The sequence below is a fragment of the Nicotiana tomentosiformis genome, chromosome 12 (assembly GCF_000390325.3).
Source record: "Nicotiana tomentosiformis chromosome 12, ASM39032v3, whole genome shotgun sequence".
NCBI lineage: Eukaryota > Viridiplantae > Streptophyta > Magnoliopsida > Solanales > Solanaceae > Nicotiana > Nicotiana tomentosiformis.
In genome coordinates, this window is record NC_090823.1 from 87,438,099 (window position 1) to 87,458,452 (window position 20,354).

Below are 20,354 nucleotides of genomic sequence, written 5' to 3' on the forward strand. Positions count from 1 at the left end.
GATCTCAGGCTGACATAACTTAGAGAACAACTAAAACTCATATAGAAAGTACTGAATGAGGATTGTTTTAACCCACAACTGATTGAGGAGGAAAAGCTAAAACTCATTCAGTTGGAGCAATTGGAGAGAGTACAAGAGCAGGTTATCAGACAAAAATCTAGGGCAACCTGGATTACATATGGTGACCCAAAATCTAAGTATTTCCATGCATATTTGAAAGCTAATTATCATCTATCTATAATGAAGACAATATGAGACTAACAGATCCACCATTGAAACAAAAGCAATTCTTGGGTTTCTTTCAAAAATTGTTGGGGGAAGCAGCTCCAGTTCTACCTGGACTTGATGTGAGTATAACATGAAATGGTACCTGCCTGACACCGGCACAACAACAACATATGATCCTACCAGCAACTAGAGAGGAAATCATACAGGTTGTTCAATACTTACCCATAGGCAAAGCACCTAGTATAGATGGATATCCAGCCGAGTTCTTTAAGGAGTTCTGGCCACTTATTGAAGAGGAAGTAATCAATGCAGTGTAAGAATTCTTTACAACTGGAAAATTACTAAAAGAGGTGAATGGTACTACTGTTACATTAGTACCAAAAGACTCCAAATCCATCATTTGTCAAGGAATATAGATCAATTGCTTGTTGTAAAGCCCTCTACAAAATCATAGCAAAGATATTAACAGGAAGACTAAAACTAGTATTAGATCAAATAGTAGGGGCATCACAATCAACTTTCATTGAAGGGAGGAATATTCTGGATAATGTGATCATAGCACATGAACTACTGAAAGGTTATTCTCAGAAATCATCATCTCCCATATGTTTGATCAAAGTGGATATCAGAAAAGCTTATGATTCTGTGGAGTGGAGCTTTTTGGACGGATTACTATTGGAGTTTGGTTTACCTACTAGACTGGTCAAGCTCATTATGGAGTGTGTAAGCACTGTAAGCTATTCTCTACTAATCAATGGGTTGTTGACCCCCAGATTTAATGCAAAGAAGGGAATGAGATAGGATGATTGATCATGTCCATAACACACCTCAATAAGAGATATGCCACGATCGTATGCAATAATAATTATCCAACTAGGAGTCGGGGTCGAATCCACTAGGAGTTATGATGGGAGTTAGGAGTATATATTTGAAGCAAGCAAATGGGTTATCTAAGATTGCACTTCCATAAAAATGTTTTATTTTCTATTTCTTTGTTTACTCTAATAAATGCAAGATAAAGAAAATAGATTCTAGATAAATGTTTTTGAGGTTTTTTAAATTGAGTAAAAGTCCTAGGGCTGTGACCATAACCTAGGTGTTTTCCTAATGGGGTAAAGACGTTAATGCTTATTTTGTTGATTGAGATGTATTATAGCTCACAACTCTATATTACCCACTCAATACCCTCTCGGTCAGAGAGTGATTTTGCCCAATTTGATTTTCTTAAGACCAAATGGGTATCAACCAAAACAGTTGATAAGGGCTCAAGTCGGGTTATTACTGTCTCTAGGTTGAACCCTTTACATGGGTTAATCAACCTCTCTATTGACCCAATTCCTTGTTAGCTAAGTTATTCTAGACTAGCTCCCTCTTTCTCAAGTAGAGACTAAGTCAAATAAGCGTGAATAAATATTTGCAACCATTAATTCTAAAATTGAAGCATGAACTAAGCTAAATAATTAACACCCAATCATAAACAAGCACTAAATTAGATACGCATAAGGTTTACACACTAGGGTTGGGTCACAACCCTAGTAAGAGTCTAGCTACTCATAATGGGATTTGAAAAAAATAAAGAAGAATAGCTAATTAAACTCATAATGGAAGATTAAAATGATGAAATCTAATGTAAAATTCACCAAAATAATGTAAAACTTCCTAAAGTAGTAAAGAAAAATAGCTACAGCAACTTCAGATGTTCTAAACTTGACTTAATTTTTTGAAACTCGTCTATTTATACCGGGCCGAAAATCTCAGACAAAAATGCCCATCGGAAGGTTCTGCGGCCACACAATTTCATGTGTGGTCCGCAGATTTTTTTCTGCTGGCATGAAGTGGAGTTCTGCGGTTGCACATTTCTGAACTGTGGCCGCACATTTCTTGTGCGGTCCGCAATTCACAAAGGCTCCTAGAATTGGTCTTTTTGCATATTCTCTGATCTTTGACTCCTAGCCCGGTTCTGCGGCCTCATAATTCATGTGCGGTCCGCACTTTGCTACATTTTTTTTCTTGTTTTTCGGCTGCATATAGAATTCTATGGTCCTCAATTTCTTCTATGGTAGAAGAATTCTTTCTGCAGATCGCACATTTGTGCTTCTGCACCCTTTATTGCCTTGTATTTTGGAACACTTCTTTTTGAGCCGGATTTCATCTCGGGAGACCAAACTTCCAGCATTCCTACAATTTTGCATAATTTCATTAGTTCCGAGAGCACAATTCAATACTTTCGGACTAAAATAAAAGCTAAAAGGTGTTAATAAGCAGTCAAAATCCCCACTTATTAACTCCCCCAAACTTAAGTCTTTGCTTGTCCTCAAGCAAATAAATTAGTTCTCACCTCCAACAGTTAAGGGTCATTTTAGCGATTCAAAGGTGAGCCATCCACACATCAGTTGAGACCAACAATTACTCACACTACTTATGTATTATCAACAATGCGATAAGTTAAACATTCATACATATATAGTTCTAATGTGACATTTGAGCTTCAAGAATTGACTTTACTCATCAAGGACTCTTGCTCTATCATGTAGGTCATGGTGGACTCCAAACTCTTCCTCCTCTACTTTCCATTTGCTAGGCTCACTTAAGAAATTTAGCACTCAATCCAAAGATTTATGAAAGGCTCACTCATCTATCTCAAGAGAATGTCACAAGTACGGCTACAAGTACGGCTTTAAGTACCATAGGCTTGCCCCTCATGTAGATTATCACTAATGTAAGTTCACTCGGCTTGAAATATAGTAGGACTTATTTCGGGATGTAATGAAGGCTTTTGGATTAGGGTCGGATATAGTATGGATGAGTGGTTACACCTTTCCTTAAGCACTCCATCTTTCATTTCTCGGCTCACATTTTGCCAATTCTTAGAGGTACTTTATTTTCATTGGGGACTAGAGAGATTTAACAACACTCTTTCTTGATTATTTCATGCTTTTTCTCCCCTTTTGATTTCTCCATGTTTGGTATCATTACCTCTTTCTTTTTTGGAACCATTCAACCCTTACACTTATTCACTTTTTGCATTTTTCTTTTTGTTCTTTTCTTTTCTTGCCTTCTCTTCTCATAGAGATCATTTCTTTTCTCTTTTTGTGCCTTGATAGCTTTTTCAAGTTTCTCGTCTCTCCCCCAAACTTACGTCTTAAACCATTTGTTTCATGAGAGTGTTAAGGAAATCTCGGGTATCAAGAAAGGGTCACGACCAAATGGGTAAAGGCTTGTAACATGGTTATCAAATGAGAAAGGCTATAGGCTCAAAGGGGGTGACTAGGGATAATGACATTAGTTGGCAATAGAAAACTCAAACGGGCCAAGGAGAGCCTACAATCACTTCTCAAACCTAGCAAAACTTAGGATTTCGCCTTGAAACATATTCGGGGCAAGTTCTAGACCCTTCACACAGATACTTAGACTAGCAACAATTCATCTCACCCCTCACGCAACCGGATTGTTAAAGATGACAGAATCGAGGGCCCACAACGACTACATTCAAGGTGAAAGGTCACTATGGTTCAATTAAACCACTCGATGATTGCCAAAGTCAACACAATAGTCACAAAGTCACTAACTAGAGCTATTTCTTTCAAAAACACTTGTCTCTAACCATAAGCACGTAATTAAGTGTGTTGGTACTAATTGAAGCATGGTTGACTCTTCTAGCAGGACTTAATTCGGTCTTTTTATTCATTACTACTACCATTATTACTTAAACAAAAAAAAATGGACTCATTCCCTTAAGAAGGTTGTCACGCCATCCATCATTGGGACTAGTCACCTGGTTCACACAGTAACTACCTTTGGAAAGAACCGTGGCATTAAGAAAACCAAAGATTTATTATCTACTAAAGCATAAAAAAAGCTACTAAATCAAACAAAGAAGCTATAAATCAAAAAAATAACTAATAAACAAACAAAAATAAAGAAGCTAATAACCAAAAACTACTGAAGATAGAATGAATATACATAATGAGATAAAGAGAGAATATATACATAATACGAAAAGAGAAAATAATATCAAGTTATTACAAGCCAATTGTCTCAGAATGTATCAAATATAATCAACAAACTCCCCCCCCCCCCCCAGAATAAAGATAAGCATTGTCATCAATACTTAACAAAATAAGAGTAAAAGAGGTGAAATAGTGAAGAAAACTCCCTATGGCTCCGTGGACATCTCTGTGTCCCCAGCAATGTCACCGCCCGCAAGATCATCCAACTGAATCTCATCATCATCAGCTCTAGGTATGGCTGGGTTGGTGAACATCTGATGCACTGCCTCGGCAATATCGGCAGCAAGGTCTAGCTCATCAGACGGGCCAGCGGGTGCCACCGGTTCTGTTGGTGCTGTAGGATCTGAGCTTGAATGGTGTGGGTCAATCAATATGTCAAAGGGGAGATCTCCAGCTGTAGCAAGCCTGGCCACCTGGCCTGGGACTTTCTCATATTCTTTACTTCTTTTCCCTGCTCTTCGATCACTGACCCATGTTGTACCAAGGTCGCCATAATAGTGTTCAGGTTCTCAAGGAGCTTCTTCAATGTCTCATCAACTGTCAGGGGAAACTGAGGTTCCTGAGCAGTAGATTGTGCTGCAACAGTACTGGATAAGTCCGACAGCTTTGTAGTAGATGTCTGGATCTAGATGTTGAGGCTCGCTAATGTCTGGGAGACTCGCATCGTAGAGAGTGGGGCAGTAGGTATGGGCACCGACTTCAAAGTCGAAGTGGAAGTTGTGGCACCAATTGCAGTAGGGGTTGTGGATGATGGCAGAGTCATAGCTACGACAATGGAGGAAGGCTCGACTGAAGTGGATTGAACATAAATTGCCTTGGCAGCTACCGTAGCTGGCTCATCAGACTGGCCCGCGGTGGTAGGAGGCTGAACTTTCTTTTTTGGATTCTTCGCATCCATCAGTGAATACCAAGTAAAAGGCTTGTTTGGCCTCACCTTTGTGTCATAATCCCTCGGCTCTACCCTTGCATCTGTGAGATATTTTGTAATAGTGTTGGGATATGGGTAGGACGAGTCATCTTGCCAAGCAATCACTGAGATGTTGGCTGACATCACGATACCCATATTGATAGGGTACCCGGCCATAATAAAAGCAATCAGAACTGTCCGAGGAATCGGAAAGTAAGTCTCATTCTGACTCGGGTCCAGTCTGCTGCAGACAAAGATTTTCCACCCCTTCGCCTCGAAACTGAGAGTGCTCCAGTGGATAGGAACCCCAGCAGTAATCCATGGAGGTGGTGGCCCTAGTGCTGCTATAATCTCTGCTAACCATGGTCGGGCTGCGTTTCCCAATGCATACTTCTCCAAATATTTCTTTGGCTCAACATCTTCGAAGCCCAAGTACGTGTTGAGTGTATGTTGATCAAATCTCTCTTTTAAGTTACGTACTTTAGTCACTTTTGTCCCCTTTTTGATGTGACCCACATTTGCATAGAATTCCTGGACCAGGTACTCTTTGGCGTCCAAGACACTTTGAGTGAACCACATCCCCCCTTGTGTTCCCTGAGCTATCTCAACACTGCTGTGTTGTACCTCTCTAAATCTTTCAATAGAAACTGTCACTCGAGAGTTAGCGACCCCATTGACCACTATGTACGAAAGTTGGTGAAGGCATCCAAGCTGACAAATCGGTCCTCCCAAACCTCTTTCTTCTTCGACCTTTCAAGGCCGTCAGCTGTAGCATCTCCCCCTCTGCCATCATCGGGGATATCCTGAACTGGTGTATGTGCCTCAGGGACAGGTGTCGCCGATAGCTCAGAAGCCTGACTAGCACTCTCCGAGTCCTCGGAAGTGCTATGAGATAAGGACGGCTCGTCCCTGAGTTGGTACCTCCCTTGTGGCAATGACTGTATAGTCGGCTTCTCCCGAACAGAGGCTGAGTTGCCCTCTGATGCTCCCCTAGACGGGACATATGAGCTCGTGTCAGAAAGATCTGCACCTCTCCCCCTACCGGCTGTAGCTTTCTTTGCAATTGTCTTTTGTTGGCCAAGGGGCAGGGCACTCTTGCCTCGACCTCGAGAAGGTTCACCCCTCCCTTTAGAAGTGTTGCATGTGCCTCTAGATCGAACCATTGTCTATATCAAGCAAAGGTGATTGTTAGTTGCAATTCAATGCTCATACATACACATGAGTTATGCAAGTATACACTGGAAAACACAGTGAGGTTCACAGTTAAAGCATGCTTGTAGGAAAAGGATCTACGGCCCTCAAAATTTTCTTGCGGCCGCAGATGAGGCCTTGCGGACTGCACAATTTTGTTTTGTGACCGCATAATTTCACTTGCAGCCACCTCTCTGAATCCCAAAAAGTGCAAACTCTCTTATGACAGATAATTCGCTGATGTGCGGCCGCAATCTATTTCCTGCGGTCCGCACAATTAGACTTGCGGCCGCACAATTGAGTCAAAAAGAATAGACTCTCTAATGACAGTAAAAGGGTTGTTTTGCGGCCATGATGGGAAATCTTCTATCCGTACGTTTTATATTGTGGCCGCAAATACCTTCTTTCACTATGTTGCTCGAAAATCACAATCTGCGGACCGCACAATTTCAGTTGTGACCGCAGAATTCAAAAACTACGAGTAGTCGGTTTCTATTTTATCTATGTATTGCAATTTTGTGCAAATTTTGACATGGAAACAACATAGAGGCATGAAAATATGTTGACCCAATCCCGATAGAGCATGTATTAGTTAACTCACTACAGATTTACTCCCACATGAATGCATAGTTGAATTCTATTGACAAATGGCCTAAAAATGACTAAAAGTCTACAAATTAAAAAACAAATTAACTAGAAACTGAATCATACCAGATGAATAAGTGTGATGAGTTACTGATCAAAGATGTTGTGTGTGTGAATAGATAGATTCACCAAAAAATTGCAAGAGAGTACTGTTTTTGTGCTCAAAAAGGGAAAAAATGTAACAAATGCCCTAATTCCTCTATTTATACGACTGGGGTAGCTAAGGGGAAGAAGGACGAGTGCGGCCGCACAATTTCATGTGCGGTGCACACTCTGTTACCTGGTAACATTAAGTCAGTTTCGCGTCTACGCGGTCCGCACAATTTTATGTGTGGCTGCAGATTTCCGTTTTGTTGTCGCACATCGACCTTTTCTCTGACACACTAAACTTCAGATAGTTGAAATTAGCCATCTTTCATTTGTGCGGTCCGCAAGTTAATTGTGCGGCCGCAGAACACTTTTGATGCAACAATCATAAATGTGCAGTCTGCACAAATCAGCTACGGTTCGCACTTTTTTCACACTTAGCAATTCTTGAGGTTTTTTAAATGTTTTTGAGGTTTTTTAAATTGAGTAAAAGTCCTAGGGCTGTGACCATAACCTAGGTGTTTTCCTAATGGGGTAAAGACGTTAATGCTTATTTTGTTGATTGAGATGTATTATAGCTCACAACTCTATATTACCCACTCAATACCCTCTCGGTCAGAGAGTGATTTTGCCCAATTTGATTTTCTTAAGACCAAATGGGTATCAACCAAAACAGTTGATAAGGGCTCAAGTCGGGTTATTACTGTCTCTAGGTTGAACCCTTTACATGGGTTAATCAACCTCTCTATTGACCCAATTCCTTATTAGCTAAGTTATTCTAGACTAGCTCCCTCTTTCTCAAGTAGAGACTAAGTCAAATAAGCGTGAATAAATATTTGCAACCATTAATTCTAAAATTGAAGCATGAACTAAGCTAAATAATTAACACCCAATCATAAACAAGCACTAAATTAGATACGCATAAGGTTTACACACTAGGGTTGGGTCACAACCCTAGTAAGAGTCTAGCTACTCATAATGGGATTTGAAAAAAATAAAGAAGAATAGCTAATTAAACTCATAATGGAAGATTAAAATGATGAAATCTAATGTAAAATTCACCAAAATAATGTAAAACTTCCTAAAGTAGTAAAGAAAAATAGCTACAGCAACTTCAGATGTTCTAAACTTGACTTAATTTTTTGAAACTCGTCTATTTATACCGGGCCGAAAATCTCAGACAAAAATGCCCATCGGAAGGTTCTGCGGCCACACAATTTCATGTGTGGTCCGCAGATTTTTTTCTGCTGGCATGAAGTGGAGTTCTGCGGTTGCACATTTCTGAACTGTGGCCGCACATTTCTTGTGCGGTCCGCAATTCACAAAGGCTCCTAGAATTGGTCTTTTTGCATATTCTCTGATCTTTGACTCCTAGCCCGGTTCTGCGGCCTCATAATTCATGTGCGGTCCGCACTTTGCTACATTTTTTTTCTTGTTTTTCGGCTGCATATAGAATTCTATGGTCCTCAATTTCTTCTATGGTAGAAGAATTCTTTCTGCAGATCGCACATTTGTGCTTCTGCACCCTTTATTGCCTTGTATTTTGGAACACTTCTTTTTGAGCCGGATTTCATCTTGGGAGACCAAACTTCCAGCATTCCTACAATTTTGCATAATTTCATTAGTTCCGAGAGCACAATTCAATACTTTCGGACTAAAATAAAAGCTAAAAGGTGTTAATAAGCAGTCAAAATCCCCACTTATTAACTCCCCCAAACTTAAGTCTTTGCTTGTCCTCAAGCAAATAAATTAGTTCTCACCTCCAACAGTTAAGGGTCATTTTAGCGATTCAAAGGTGAGCCATCCACACATCAGTTGAGACCAACAATTACTCACACTACTTATGTATTATCAACAACGCGACAAGTTAAACATTCATACATATATAGTTCTAATGTGACATTTGAGCTTCAAGAATTGACTTTACTCATCAAGGACTCTTGCTCTATCATGTAGGTCATGGTGGACTCCAAACTCTTCCTCCTCTACTTTCCATTTGCTAGGCTCACTTAAGAAATTTAGCACTCAATCCAAAGATTTATGAAAGGCTCACTCATCTATCTCAAGAGAATGTCACAAGTACGGCTACAAGTACGGCTTTAAGTACCATAGGCTTGCCCCTCATGTAGATTATCACTAATGTAAGTTCACTCGGCTTGAAATATAGTAGGACTTATTTCGGGATGTAATGAAGGCTTTTGGATTAGGGTCGGATATAGTATGGATGAGTGGTTACACCTTTCCTTAAGCACTCCATCTTTCATTTCTCGGCTCACATTTTGCCAATTCTTAGAGGTACTTTATTTTCATTGGGGACTAGAGAGATTTAACAACACTCTTTCTTGATTATTTCATGCTTTTTCTCCCCTTTTGATTTCTCCATGTTTGGTATCATTACCTCTTTCTTTTTTGGAACCATTCAACCCTTACACTTATTCACTTTTTGCATTTTTCTTTTTGTTCTTTTCTTTTCTTGCCTTCTCTTCTCATAGAGATCATTTCTTTTCTCTTTTTGTGCCTTGATAGCTTTTTCAAGTTTCTCGTCTCTCCCCCAAACTTACGTCTTAAACCATTTGTTTCATGAGAGTGTTAAGGAAATCTCGGGTATCAAGAAAGGGTCACGACCAAATGGGTAAAGGCTTGTAACATGGTTATCAAATGAGAAAGGCTATAGGCTCAAAGGGGGTGACTAGGGATAATGACATTAGTTGGCAATAGAAAACTCAAACGGGCCAAGGAGAGCCTACAATCACTTCTCAAACCTAGCAAAACTTAGGATTTCGCCTTGAAACATATTCGGGGCAAGTTCTAGACCCTTCACACAGATACTTAGACTAGCAACAATTCATCTCACCCCTCACGCAACCGGATTGTTAAAGATGACAGAATCGAGGGCCCACAACGACTACATTCAAGGTGAAAGGTCACTATGGTTCAATTAAACCACTCGATGATTGCCAAAGTCAACACAATAGTCACAAAGTCACTAACTAGAGCTATTTCTTTCAAAAACACTTGTCTCTAACCATAAGCACGTAATTAAGTGTGTTGGTACTAATTGAAGCATGGTTGACTCTTCTAGCAGGACTTAATTCGGTCTTTTTATTCATTACTACTACCATTATTACTTAAACAAAAAAAAATGGACTCATTCCCTTAAGAAGGTTGTCACGCCATCCATCATTGGGACTAGTCACCTGGTTCACACAGTAACTACCTTTGGAAAGAACCGTGGCATTAAGAAAACCAAAGATTTATTATCTACTAAAGCATAAAAAAAGCTACTAAATCAAACAAAGAAGCTATAAATCAAAAAAATAACTAATAAACAAACAAAAATAAAGAAGCTAATAACCAAAAACTACTGAAGATAGAATGAATATACATAATGAGATAAAGAGAGAATATATACATAATACGAAAAGAGAAAATAATATCAAGTTATTACAAGCCAATTGTCTCAGAATGTATCAAATATAATCAACAAACTCCCCCCCCCCCCCAGAATAAAGATAAGCATTGTCATCAATACTTAACAAAATAAGAGTAAAAGAGGTGAAATAGTGAAGAAAACTCCCTATGGCTCCGTGGACATCTCTGTGTCCCCAGCAATGTCACCGCCCGCAAGATCATCCAACTGAATCTCATCATCATCAGCTCTAGGTATGGCTGGGTTGGTGAACATCTGATGCACTGCCTCGGCAATATCGGCAGCAAGGTCTAGCTCATCAGACGGGCCAGCGGGTGCCACCGGTTCTGTTGGTGCTGTAGGATCTGAGCTTGAATGGTGTGGGTCAATCAATATGTCAAAGGGGAGATCTCCAGCTGTAGCAAGCCTGGCCACCTGGCCTGGGACTTTCTCATATTCTTTACTTCTTTTCCCTGCTCTTCGATCACTGACCCATGTTGTACCAAGGTCGCCATAATAGTGTTCAGGTTCTCAAGGAGCTTCTTCAATGTCTCATCAACTGTCAGGGGAAACTGAGGTTCCTGAGCAGTAGATTGTGCTGCAACAGTACTGGATAAGTCCGACAGCTTTGTAGTAGATGTCTGGATCTAGATGTTGAGGCTCGCTAATGTCTGGGAGACTCGCATCGTAGAGAGTGGGGCAGTAGGTATGGGCACCGACTTCAAAGTCGAAGTGGAAGTTGTGGCACCAACTGCAGTAGGGGTTGTGGATGATGGCAGAGTCATAGCTACGACAATGGAGGAAGGCTCGACTGAAGTGGATTGAACATAAATTGCCTTGGCAGCTACCGTAGCTGGCTCATCAGACTGGCCCGCGGTGGTAGGAGGCTGAACTTTCTTTTTTGGATTCTTCGCATCCATCAGTGAATACCAAGTAAAAGGCTTGTTTGGCCTCACCTTTGTGTCATAATCCCTCGGCTCTACCCTTGCATCTGTGAGATATTTTGTAATAGTGTTGGGATATGGGTAGGACGAGTCATCTTGCCAAGCAATCACTGAGATGTTGGCTGACATCACGATACCCATATTGATAGGGTACCCGGCCATAATAAAAGCAATCAGAACTGTCCGAGGAATCGGAAAGTAAGTCTCATTCTGACTCGGGTCCAGTCTGCTGCAGACAAAGATTTTCCACCCCTTCGCCTCGAAACTGAGAGTGCTCCAGTGGATAGGAACCCCAGCAGTAATCCATGGAGGTGGTGGCCCTAGTGCTGCTATAATCTCTGCTAACCATGGTCGGGCTGCGTTTCCCAATGCATACTTCTCCAAATATTTCTTTGGCTCAACATCTTCGAAGCCCAAGTACGTGTTGAGTGTATGTTGATCAAATCTCTCTTTTAAGTTACGTACTTTAGTCACTTTTGTCCCCTTTTTGATGTGACCCACATTTGCATAGAATTCCTGGACCAGGTACTCTTTGGCGTCCAAGACACTTTGAGTGAACCACATCCCCCCTTGTGTTCCCTGAGCTATCTCAACACTGCTGTGTTGTACCTCTCTAAATCTTTCAATAGAAACTGTCACTCGAGAGTTAGCGACCCCATTGACCACTATGTACGAAAGTTGGTGAAGGCATCCAAGCTGACAAATCGGTCCTCCCAAACCTCTTTCTTCTTCGACCTTTCAAGGCCGTCAGCTGTAGCATCTCCCCCTCTACCATCATCGGGGATATCCTGAACTGGTGTATGTGCCTCAGGGACAGGTGTCGCCGATAGCTCAGAAGCCTGACTAGCACTCTCCGAGTCCTCGGAAGTGCTATGAGATAAGGACGGCTCGTCCCTGAGTTGGTACCTCCCTTGTGGCAATGACTGTATAGTCGGCTTCTCCCGAACAGAGGCTGAGTTGCCCTCTGATGCTCCCCTAGACGGGACATATGAGCTCGTGTCAGAAAGATCTGCACCTCTCCCCCTACCGGCTGTAGCTTTCTTTGCAATTGTCTTTTGTTGGCCAAGGGGCAGGGCACTCTTGCCTCGACCTCGAGAAGGTTCACCCCTCCCTTTAGAAGTGTTGCATGTGCCTCTAGATCGAACCATTGTCTATATCAAGCAAAGGTGATTGTTAGTTGCAATTCAATGCTCATACATACACATGAGTTATGCAAGTATACACTGGAAAACACAGTGAGGTTCACAGTTAAAGCATGCTTGTAGGAAAAGGATCTACGGCCCTCAAAATTTTCTTGCGGCCGCAGATGAGGCCTTGCGGACTGCACAATTTTGTTTTGTGACCGCATAATTTCACTTGCAGCCACCTCTCTGAATCCCAAAAAGTGCAAACTCTCTTATGACAGATAATTCGCTGATGTGCGGCCGCAATCTATTTCCTGCGGTCCGCACAATTAGACTTGCGGCCGCACAATTGAGTCAAAAAGAATAGACTCTCTAATGACAGTAAAAGGGTTGTTTTGCGGCCATGATGGGAAATCTTCTATCCGTACGTTTTATATTGTGGCCGCAAATACCTTCTTTCACTATGTTGCTCGAAAATCACAATCTGCGGACCGCACAATTTCAGTTGTGACCGCAGAATTCAAAAACTACGAGTAGTCGGTTTCTATTTTATCTAGGTATTGCAATTTTGTGCAAATTTTGACATGGAAACAACATAGAGGCATGAAAATATGTTGACCCAATCCCCATAGAGCATGTATTAGTTAACTCACTACAGATTTACTCCCACATGAATGCATAGTTGAATTCTATTGACAAATGGCCTAAAAATGACTAAAAGTCTACAAATTAAAAAACAAATTAACTAGAAACTGAATCATACCAGATGAATAAGTGTGATGAGTTACTGATCAAAGATGTTGTGTGTGTGAATAGATAGATTCACCAAAAAATTGCAAGAGAGTACTGTTTTTGTGCTCAAAAAGGGAAAAAATGTAACAAATGCCCTAATTCCTCTATTTATACGACTGGGGTAGCTAAGGGGAAGAAGGGCGAGTGCGGCCGCACAATTTCATGTGCGGTGCACACTCTGTTACCTGGTAACATTAAGTCAGTTTCGCGTCTACGCGGTCCGCACAATTTTATGTGTGGCTGCAGATTTCCGTTTTGTTGTCGCACATCGACCTTTTCTCTGACACACTAAACTTCAGATAGTTGAAATTAGCCATCTTTCATTTGTGCGGTCCGCAAGTTAATTGTGCGGCCGCAGTACACTTTTGATGCAACAATCATAAATGTGCAGTCTGCACAAATCAGCTACGGTTCGCACTTTTTTCACACTTAGCCATATTTTTGTCCACAGTTCATGTAAATCACACTCAGCCTTGTAGCACACTTCAAATCAATTTAGAACAAAAATAACACCTATCTACCAAAGGAAAAAGAAAAGAAACATGAGTTGCCTCCTAAGAAGCGCCTGATTTAACGTCGCAGCATGATGCAGTATACCATCAATTGGAATGAATGACCGCCACAACGTGGCTATCTCCAACTTTTCCCAAGTAGTGCTTCACCCGGTGACCATTGACTCGAAATAATTCATTGTTTTTGTTCTTCAAGTCCAATGCTCCAAAAGGTATCACACCCGCAATTTCAAAAGGACCACTCCATTTAGACTTTAGCTTCCTGGGAAACATTCTCAACCTTGAGTTAAACAACAATACAAGATCGCCCACCTTGAACTCTTTGTTCCAAATGTATTTGTCATGAAGATATTTCATCTTTTCTTTGTATAAGGACGAACTTACATAAGCATGGTACCAGAACTCATCCAATTCATTCAAATGTGCAACCCTCAAGTTAGTGTCTACATCCCAATCAAGATTCAACTTCTTTAGAGCCTACATGGCCTTGTGCTTAAGTTCCACAAGAAGGTGACAAGCTTTCCCGAACACCAACCGATATGGTGACATTCCGATAGGTATTTTGTAAGCTGTCCGATAAGCCCATATTGTACCATCAAGCTTCTTGGCCCAATCTGTCCGATTAGCATTCACCGTTTTGGACAAAATACTCTTTATCTCCCGGTTGGAAACTTTCACTTGACCGCTAGCTTGTAGATGATAGGGAGTCGTGACTTTATGAGTAACACCATACTTGCTAAGTAAAGTGTCGAAAGCCTTGTTGCAAAAATGTGACCCCTTATCGCTTATAATGGCCCGCGGAGTACCAAACCTTGTGAAAATATTCTTCTTCAAGAATGTCACCACACTTCCCGCCTTATTGTTGGGTAGAGCAACGACCTCAACCCATTTGGACACATAATCCACCGCGACCAAGATGTAGGTGTTTTCACAAGAACTCATAAAAGGACCCATAAAGTCAATATCCCACACATCAAAAATATCAATCTCCAAAATGGTAGTGATAGGCATTTCATTTTTCTTTGAGATTCCACCGGCCCGTTGACATTCATCACATCTTTTCACTAGCTCTCTAGCATCCTTGTAAAGAGTGGGCCAATATAAACCGCAACTAAACACTTTGGCCGCCGTTCTTGCTTCACCATGATGACCACCATATGGCGAAGAATGACAAGCCCTAAGAATTTCACCTTGCTCTTCTTTCGGTACACATCTTCTAATTACCCCATTCGTACAAATCTGGAAGAGGTATGGTTCATCCCAATAATAATCTTGACAATCCCGTTTGAGCTTCTTCCTTTGGTTTGAAGAGAACTCATCCGGGATGATTTCACACACAAGGAAATTTTTTAGATCCGCGAACCATGACACCTCTTCCATTGAAATAGACAAGAGTTGCTCATTGGGAAAGGAGTCATTGATTTCAAGGCCATCATGCAGCCTCCCCTCCTCCTCCAAACGAGACAAGTGGTCCGCCATTTGGTTTTCACTCCCTTTTCTATCTTGGATGCCAATATCAAACTCTTATCACAAAAGCACCCATCTCAACAACCGAGCTTTGGAGTCCTTCTTGCTCATAAGATAACGTAGCGCCGCATGATCCGTATGGACAATGACCTTTGAACCCATTATGTATGGGCGGAACTTCTCAATTGCAAACACAATGGCAAAGAGCTCTTTCTCTGTAACGGTGTAGTTGACTTGGGCACTATTTATGGTCTTACTAGTATAGTAGATCGGATGAAAAATGTTGTTGATGTGTTGTCCCAAAATAGCCCCAAACGCTACATCACTTGCATCACACATGAGTTCAAAAGGGACACTCCAATTTGGAGCAGTGATGATGGGAGTAGTTGTCAACTTGAACTTCAACAATTCAAAAGCTCTCATGAAATCATCATTGAAGTTGAAATCCATGTAGCCTAAGAAACTCCGCATACCCTTTATAGAAGTTGGAGGTGGAAGTTTAGAAATCACCTCAATCTTTGCCTTGTCAACTTTAATTCCATTCTTTGAGATTTCGTGGCCAAGGACAATGCCTTCCTCGACCATAAAATGACACTTCTCCCAATTGAGCACCAAATTTGTCTCTTCACATCTTGCTAACACTTTATCCAAATTTGCAAGACAATTATCAAAAGAATCTCCAACCACTAAGAAGTCATCCATGAAAACTTTAAGGTAGTCCTCCACCATGTCCGTGAAAATAGCCATCATACACCTTTGAAAAGTCGTCGGTGCATTGCACAAACCAAATGGCATCCGCTTGAAGGCGAAAGTACCATAGGGACATGTAAAGGTTATTTTCTCTTGATCTTCCGAAGAAATAAGAATTTGGTTGTAGCCCAAAAACCCATCAAGAAAGCAACAGAAAGCACGACAAGCCAATCTATCAAGAAATTAATCAAAGAAAGGAAGTGGAAAAGGATCTTTCCTTGTGACTTTGTTGAGCCTGCGATAGTCCATACACACCCTCCATCCGGTCACCATTATTGTAGGAATCAACTCATTCTTATCATTGGTGACTACTATCATGCCCCCTTCTTGGGACACATTGAACTGGAAAAGTCCACGAACTATCGTAGATGGGGGTAGACAATCCCGGCATCCAACCAATTGATAATCTCCTTCTTGACAACTTCTTGCATAGCCTCATTGAGTCACATTTGATGTTCAATAGATAATTTGGAGCCTTCCTCCAAGTTGATCTTATGCATGCAAAATGCGGGGCTTATCCCTAGAATATCTGCCAAAGTTCATCCAATAGCCTTCTTCCTCTTTTGTAGCACCGCCAGAGTAGAGTCTACCTGCACGTTAGTCAAACAATTGGAAAGAATAACCGGTAAAGTAGAACAAGGACCAAGAAATTCATATCCAAGATGTGGAGGCAATTATTTCAACTCCAAGATAGGAGGCTTTCAATAGAAGACTTTGTAGAAAGAGTTGTCGTATTTTCAAGATCCAAGGACAAATTTTGGGGTGCATAGTTATACGACCTCATTCCTTGCAAAGAGTTCACACATTCCATAAAGCCATCTATCTCGTCATCATCAAAGTTGAGCAATACGGCCTCAAACATATCACTCACATTGATCATAGCACTTGTATCATCAGCAATAACATCAGTCATATCTCATTGCTATTCGGTTGCCGCATTAACTTACACACATGGAAAACCGCTTTTTCATCACCAACCCGGAATGTAAGTTCTCCGGCTTCAACATCACAAAGGGCCTTCCCTGTAGAAAGGAAAGGTCTTCCAAGAATAATTGGCACCTCATAATCAAATTCACAATCTAGAATGACAAAATCCGTTGGAAGCATGAATTTATCAACACGGACCAAGACATCTTCAATCACTCCCAAAGGTCTCTTCATAGTATGATCGGCCATTTTCAATCTCATAGAGGTAGGTCTTGGTTGCCCAATTTCCAAAGTCTTGAAAACCGAATAGGGCATCAAATTGATACTTGCCCCAAGATCACAAAGAGCTTTTGCAAACTCGGCACTTCTAATTGTACAAGGAATCATGAAAGCACTGGGATCTTCCAACTTAGGAGCCATTGAGTGCACAATCGCACTCACTTGATGAGTGACTTTGATGGTTTCAAAATTCATTGACCGCTTCTTTGTCACGAAATCCTTCATAAACTTTGCATAGCTGGGCATTTGTTCCAAAGCTCAACTAATAGCATATTGATTGAGAGACTCTTCATCATTTGAATGAACTTCTTGAATTGATTCTCGCCGTTTAGATTGGCAAGCCTTTGAGGGTATGGAGGTGGAGGCTTAGGCAATGGTGCCTTTGCCTTTTGCACTACTAGCTCTAGTATGTCAATAATGTGATCCCTAGATGGGTTCACCTCCTCTTGAGTATCTTCCACATTATCATCAATATCAATCCGAACTTCATCATTTAATTGCACCACATTGTTCGGGACCTCTTATTCTTTTACCACTTGCTCATCATACACAAGTTGCCTTTGACTTGAGGTGGGTGCATTCCCACCTCTTCCATTTCTTGTAGTAACGGCCATGGCATGCCCCGTGTTGTTTCCACCCTTTGAGTTTACTACCGTGTCACTTGGTAGTGTCACTTTGGGACGAGAATTTAGAGCTTGAGATATTTTCCCCATTTGCACTTCTAATTTATGGATCGATGTGTTATATGAGGCAAGTTGGGAATTCGAATCGGCATTCTTTTCCATCATTTGCTTGAACATATTCTCAATATGCCCCATCTCATTATTTGAAGAACTTGGACCATGGGAAGGATAAAGAGGCGGGTTGCTCGATTGCTGATACATCGAGGGCCTTTGAAAACCAGACCCCCGGTTGGCTTTATTATTGTTCCATCCGCCTTGATTTTTACCTCCCCCTCCCCCCCCAAATTTCCTTGATTATTGCCACTACAATTTCCTTGATAGTTGTTGTTATGACAATTCCCTTGATTGTTGCCACTACTCCAATTTTCTTGGTTGTTAGAATTTCAATTACCTTGATTGTTTTGAGGTCGCCATTATTGTTGGTTTGGACCTTGAAAGTTGTTTCTTTGCCCCTGATAGTTGTTCACGTATTGTACCTCCTCTTCTGGTTCATTATAAGAATCACCTTGATCAAAACCACTATCTTCTTGCACATAATTCTCCACTCAATTTTGTACTTGTGGACCTTTAGTCCTTCTCTTGTTTACCATCATGTTAACCCCCTCCATCGCATTGACTTGCTTAGGATTTTACACTTGTTGAAGTTGAGCCTTTGCTAGTTGATTCATGGTGGTAATCAATTCGGAAATGGCTTGCCCATGGTCATGTAACTCTTTGTGAAAGTGGATCACGTTCGAATCACTTTGTGGAACAATAGTCCGGGATCGCCAGACAATGATGTTTCCTCCATTCCATCCAAAATCTCAAACTCCTACGCATACGGCGTAGTCATAAAGTTACCACCGGCAAGTTGATTCACTACACATTGGTTGGTTGTGTTAATCCCACGATAGAAGATTTGTTGAATCATATTTTCCGTCATATTATTGTTGGGACATTCCTTGACCATTGCTCTACACCGCTCCCAAATCTCGTGTAGTGGTTCATTCGGCTCTTACTTGAATGCCAAAATCTCATCTTGAAGTGTAGCCATGTGCTCCCAAGAGAAGAACTTAGAAATAAACCTTTCTGCCAACTCATCCCAAGTGTGAATGGAATGGTTCGGCAAACATTCCAACCAATATAAAGCTTTTTCTCATAGAGAGAAGGGAAAAATCCTTAGCCTCAATGCATCATCGGAGAAATTTATTTATTTGCTCCCCCAACAAGTGTCCACAAACCCCTTCAAATGTTTGTACGCATTTTGACTTAGAGCACCGGTGAAGAAACCTCGTTGCTCTAACAAAGTGAGCATTACATTGGTGATTGGAAAGTTGCCCGCCCTAATACGGAGAGGGACTATTGCACTAGCATATCCTTCATTGGGTAACACCCGGTGTGAAGTCGCTCGTGGTGGAGATGGGGGTGGAGCGGGGACATTGTCATGAGGCACTCAGCCTCTTCTATTGGCTTGAGGTTCAACAGAAACCTCATCAACTTGGTTATCTTCGACGTCCACATCCCCCCAAAGGTAACTTTTTGAGCTCATTGTACGCCATGGTTGTACCTACAATTTCTCAAACAAGTAGGTAACACGGAAGGAAAAGAAGATATTCCAAAAACACACCCAAATATATAGCTAACACTGTTTTAACTCCCCGACAACGACGCCAAAAATTGATCACGTCCACAACACACCTCAATAAGAGATATGACACGGTCGTATGCAATAATAATTACCCAACTAAGAGTCGGGGTTGAATCCACTAGGAGTTATGATGGGAGTTAGGAGTATATATTTCAAGCAAGCAAATGGGTTATATAAGATTGCACTTCCACAACAAGGTTTTTTTTTTCTTTCTATTTCTATGTTTACTCTAATAAATGCAAGATAAAGAAAATAAATTCTAGATAAATATTTTTGAGGTTTTTCCAATTGGGTAAAAGGCCTAGGGCTATGAGGGTGTAATATAGCTCACAACTCTACATTACCCACTCATACCTCTCGGTCAGAGAGTGATTTGCCCAATTTGGTTTTCTCAATACCAAATGGGTATCAACCAAAACAGTTGATAAGAGCTCAAGTCGGGTTATTACTATCTCTTGGTTAAACCTTTTAATTGGGTTAATCAATCTCTAAATTGACCCAATTCCTTGTTAGCTAAGTTATCTTAGACTAGATCCCTCTTGCTCAAGTAGAGACTAAGTCAAATAGGCATGAATCAATATTTGCAACTATTAATTCTAAAATTGAAGCATGAACTAAGCTAAATAATCAAGTCCTAATAATAATCAAGCACTACATTAGACACCCATAAGGTTTACGTACTAGGGTTGGGTCACAACCCTAGTAAGAGTCTAGCTACTCATAATGGAATTTGAAGAAAATAAAGAAAAAATCTAATTAAACTCATAATGAA

At 41.0% G+C, this 20,354-nt stretch overlaps 1 protein-coding gene across 1 annotated transcript; it reads right to left on the reverse strand.

The window, feature by feature from the left end:
- Nucleotides 1-17,493: 17,493 nt before the first annotated feature.
- Nucleotides 17,494-18,090, reverse strand: LOC138902987 (uncharacterized). Its single transcript, XM_070190894.1, has 2 exons — nt 17,859-18,090; nt 17,494-17,756 (listed from the first exon to the last, which is right to left on the reverse strand). The coding sequence occupies exons 1-2, from the start codon at nt 18,088-18,090 to the stop codon at nt 17,494-17,496; spliced, it is 495 nt and encodes a 164-aa protein (XP_070046995.1).
- Between the last annotated feature and the right edge of the window lie 2,264 nt (nt 18,091-20,354).

Excerpts from the sequence above, each read along its gene's own strand:
- LOC138902987 (XM_070190894.1), bottom strand. The coding sequence starts at position 18,090 with ATGGGGCATATTGAGAATATGTTCAAGCAAATGATGGAAAAGAATGCC. Across the intron at positions 17,757-17,858 it reads TACTACAAGAAATGGAAGAG|TTCGGATTGATATTGATGAT; the intron begins GTGGGAATGCAC and ends TAAATGATGAAG.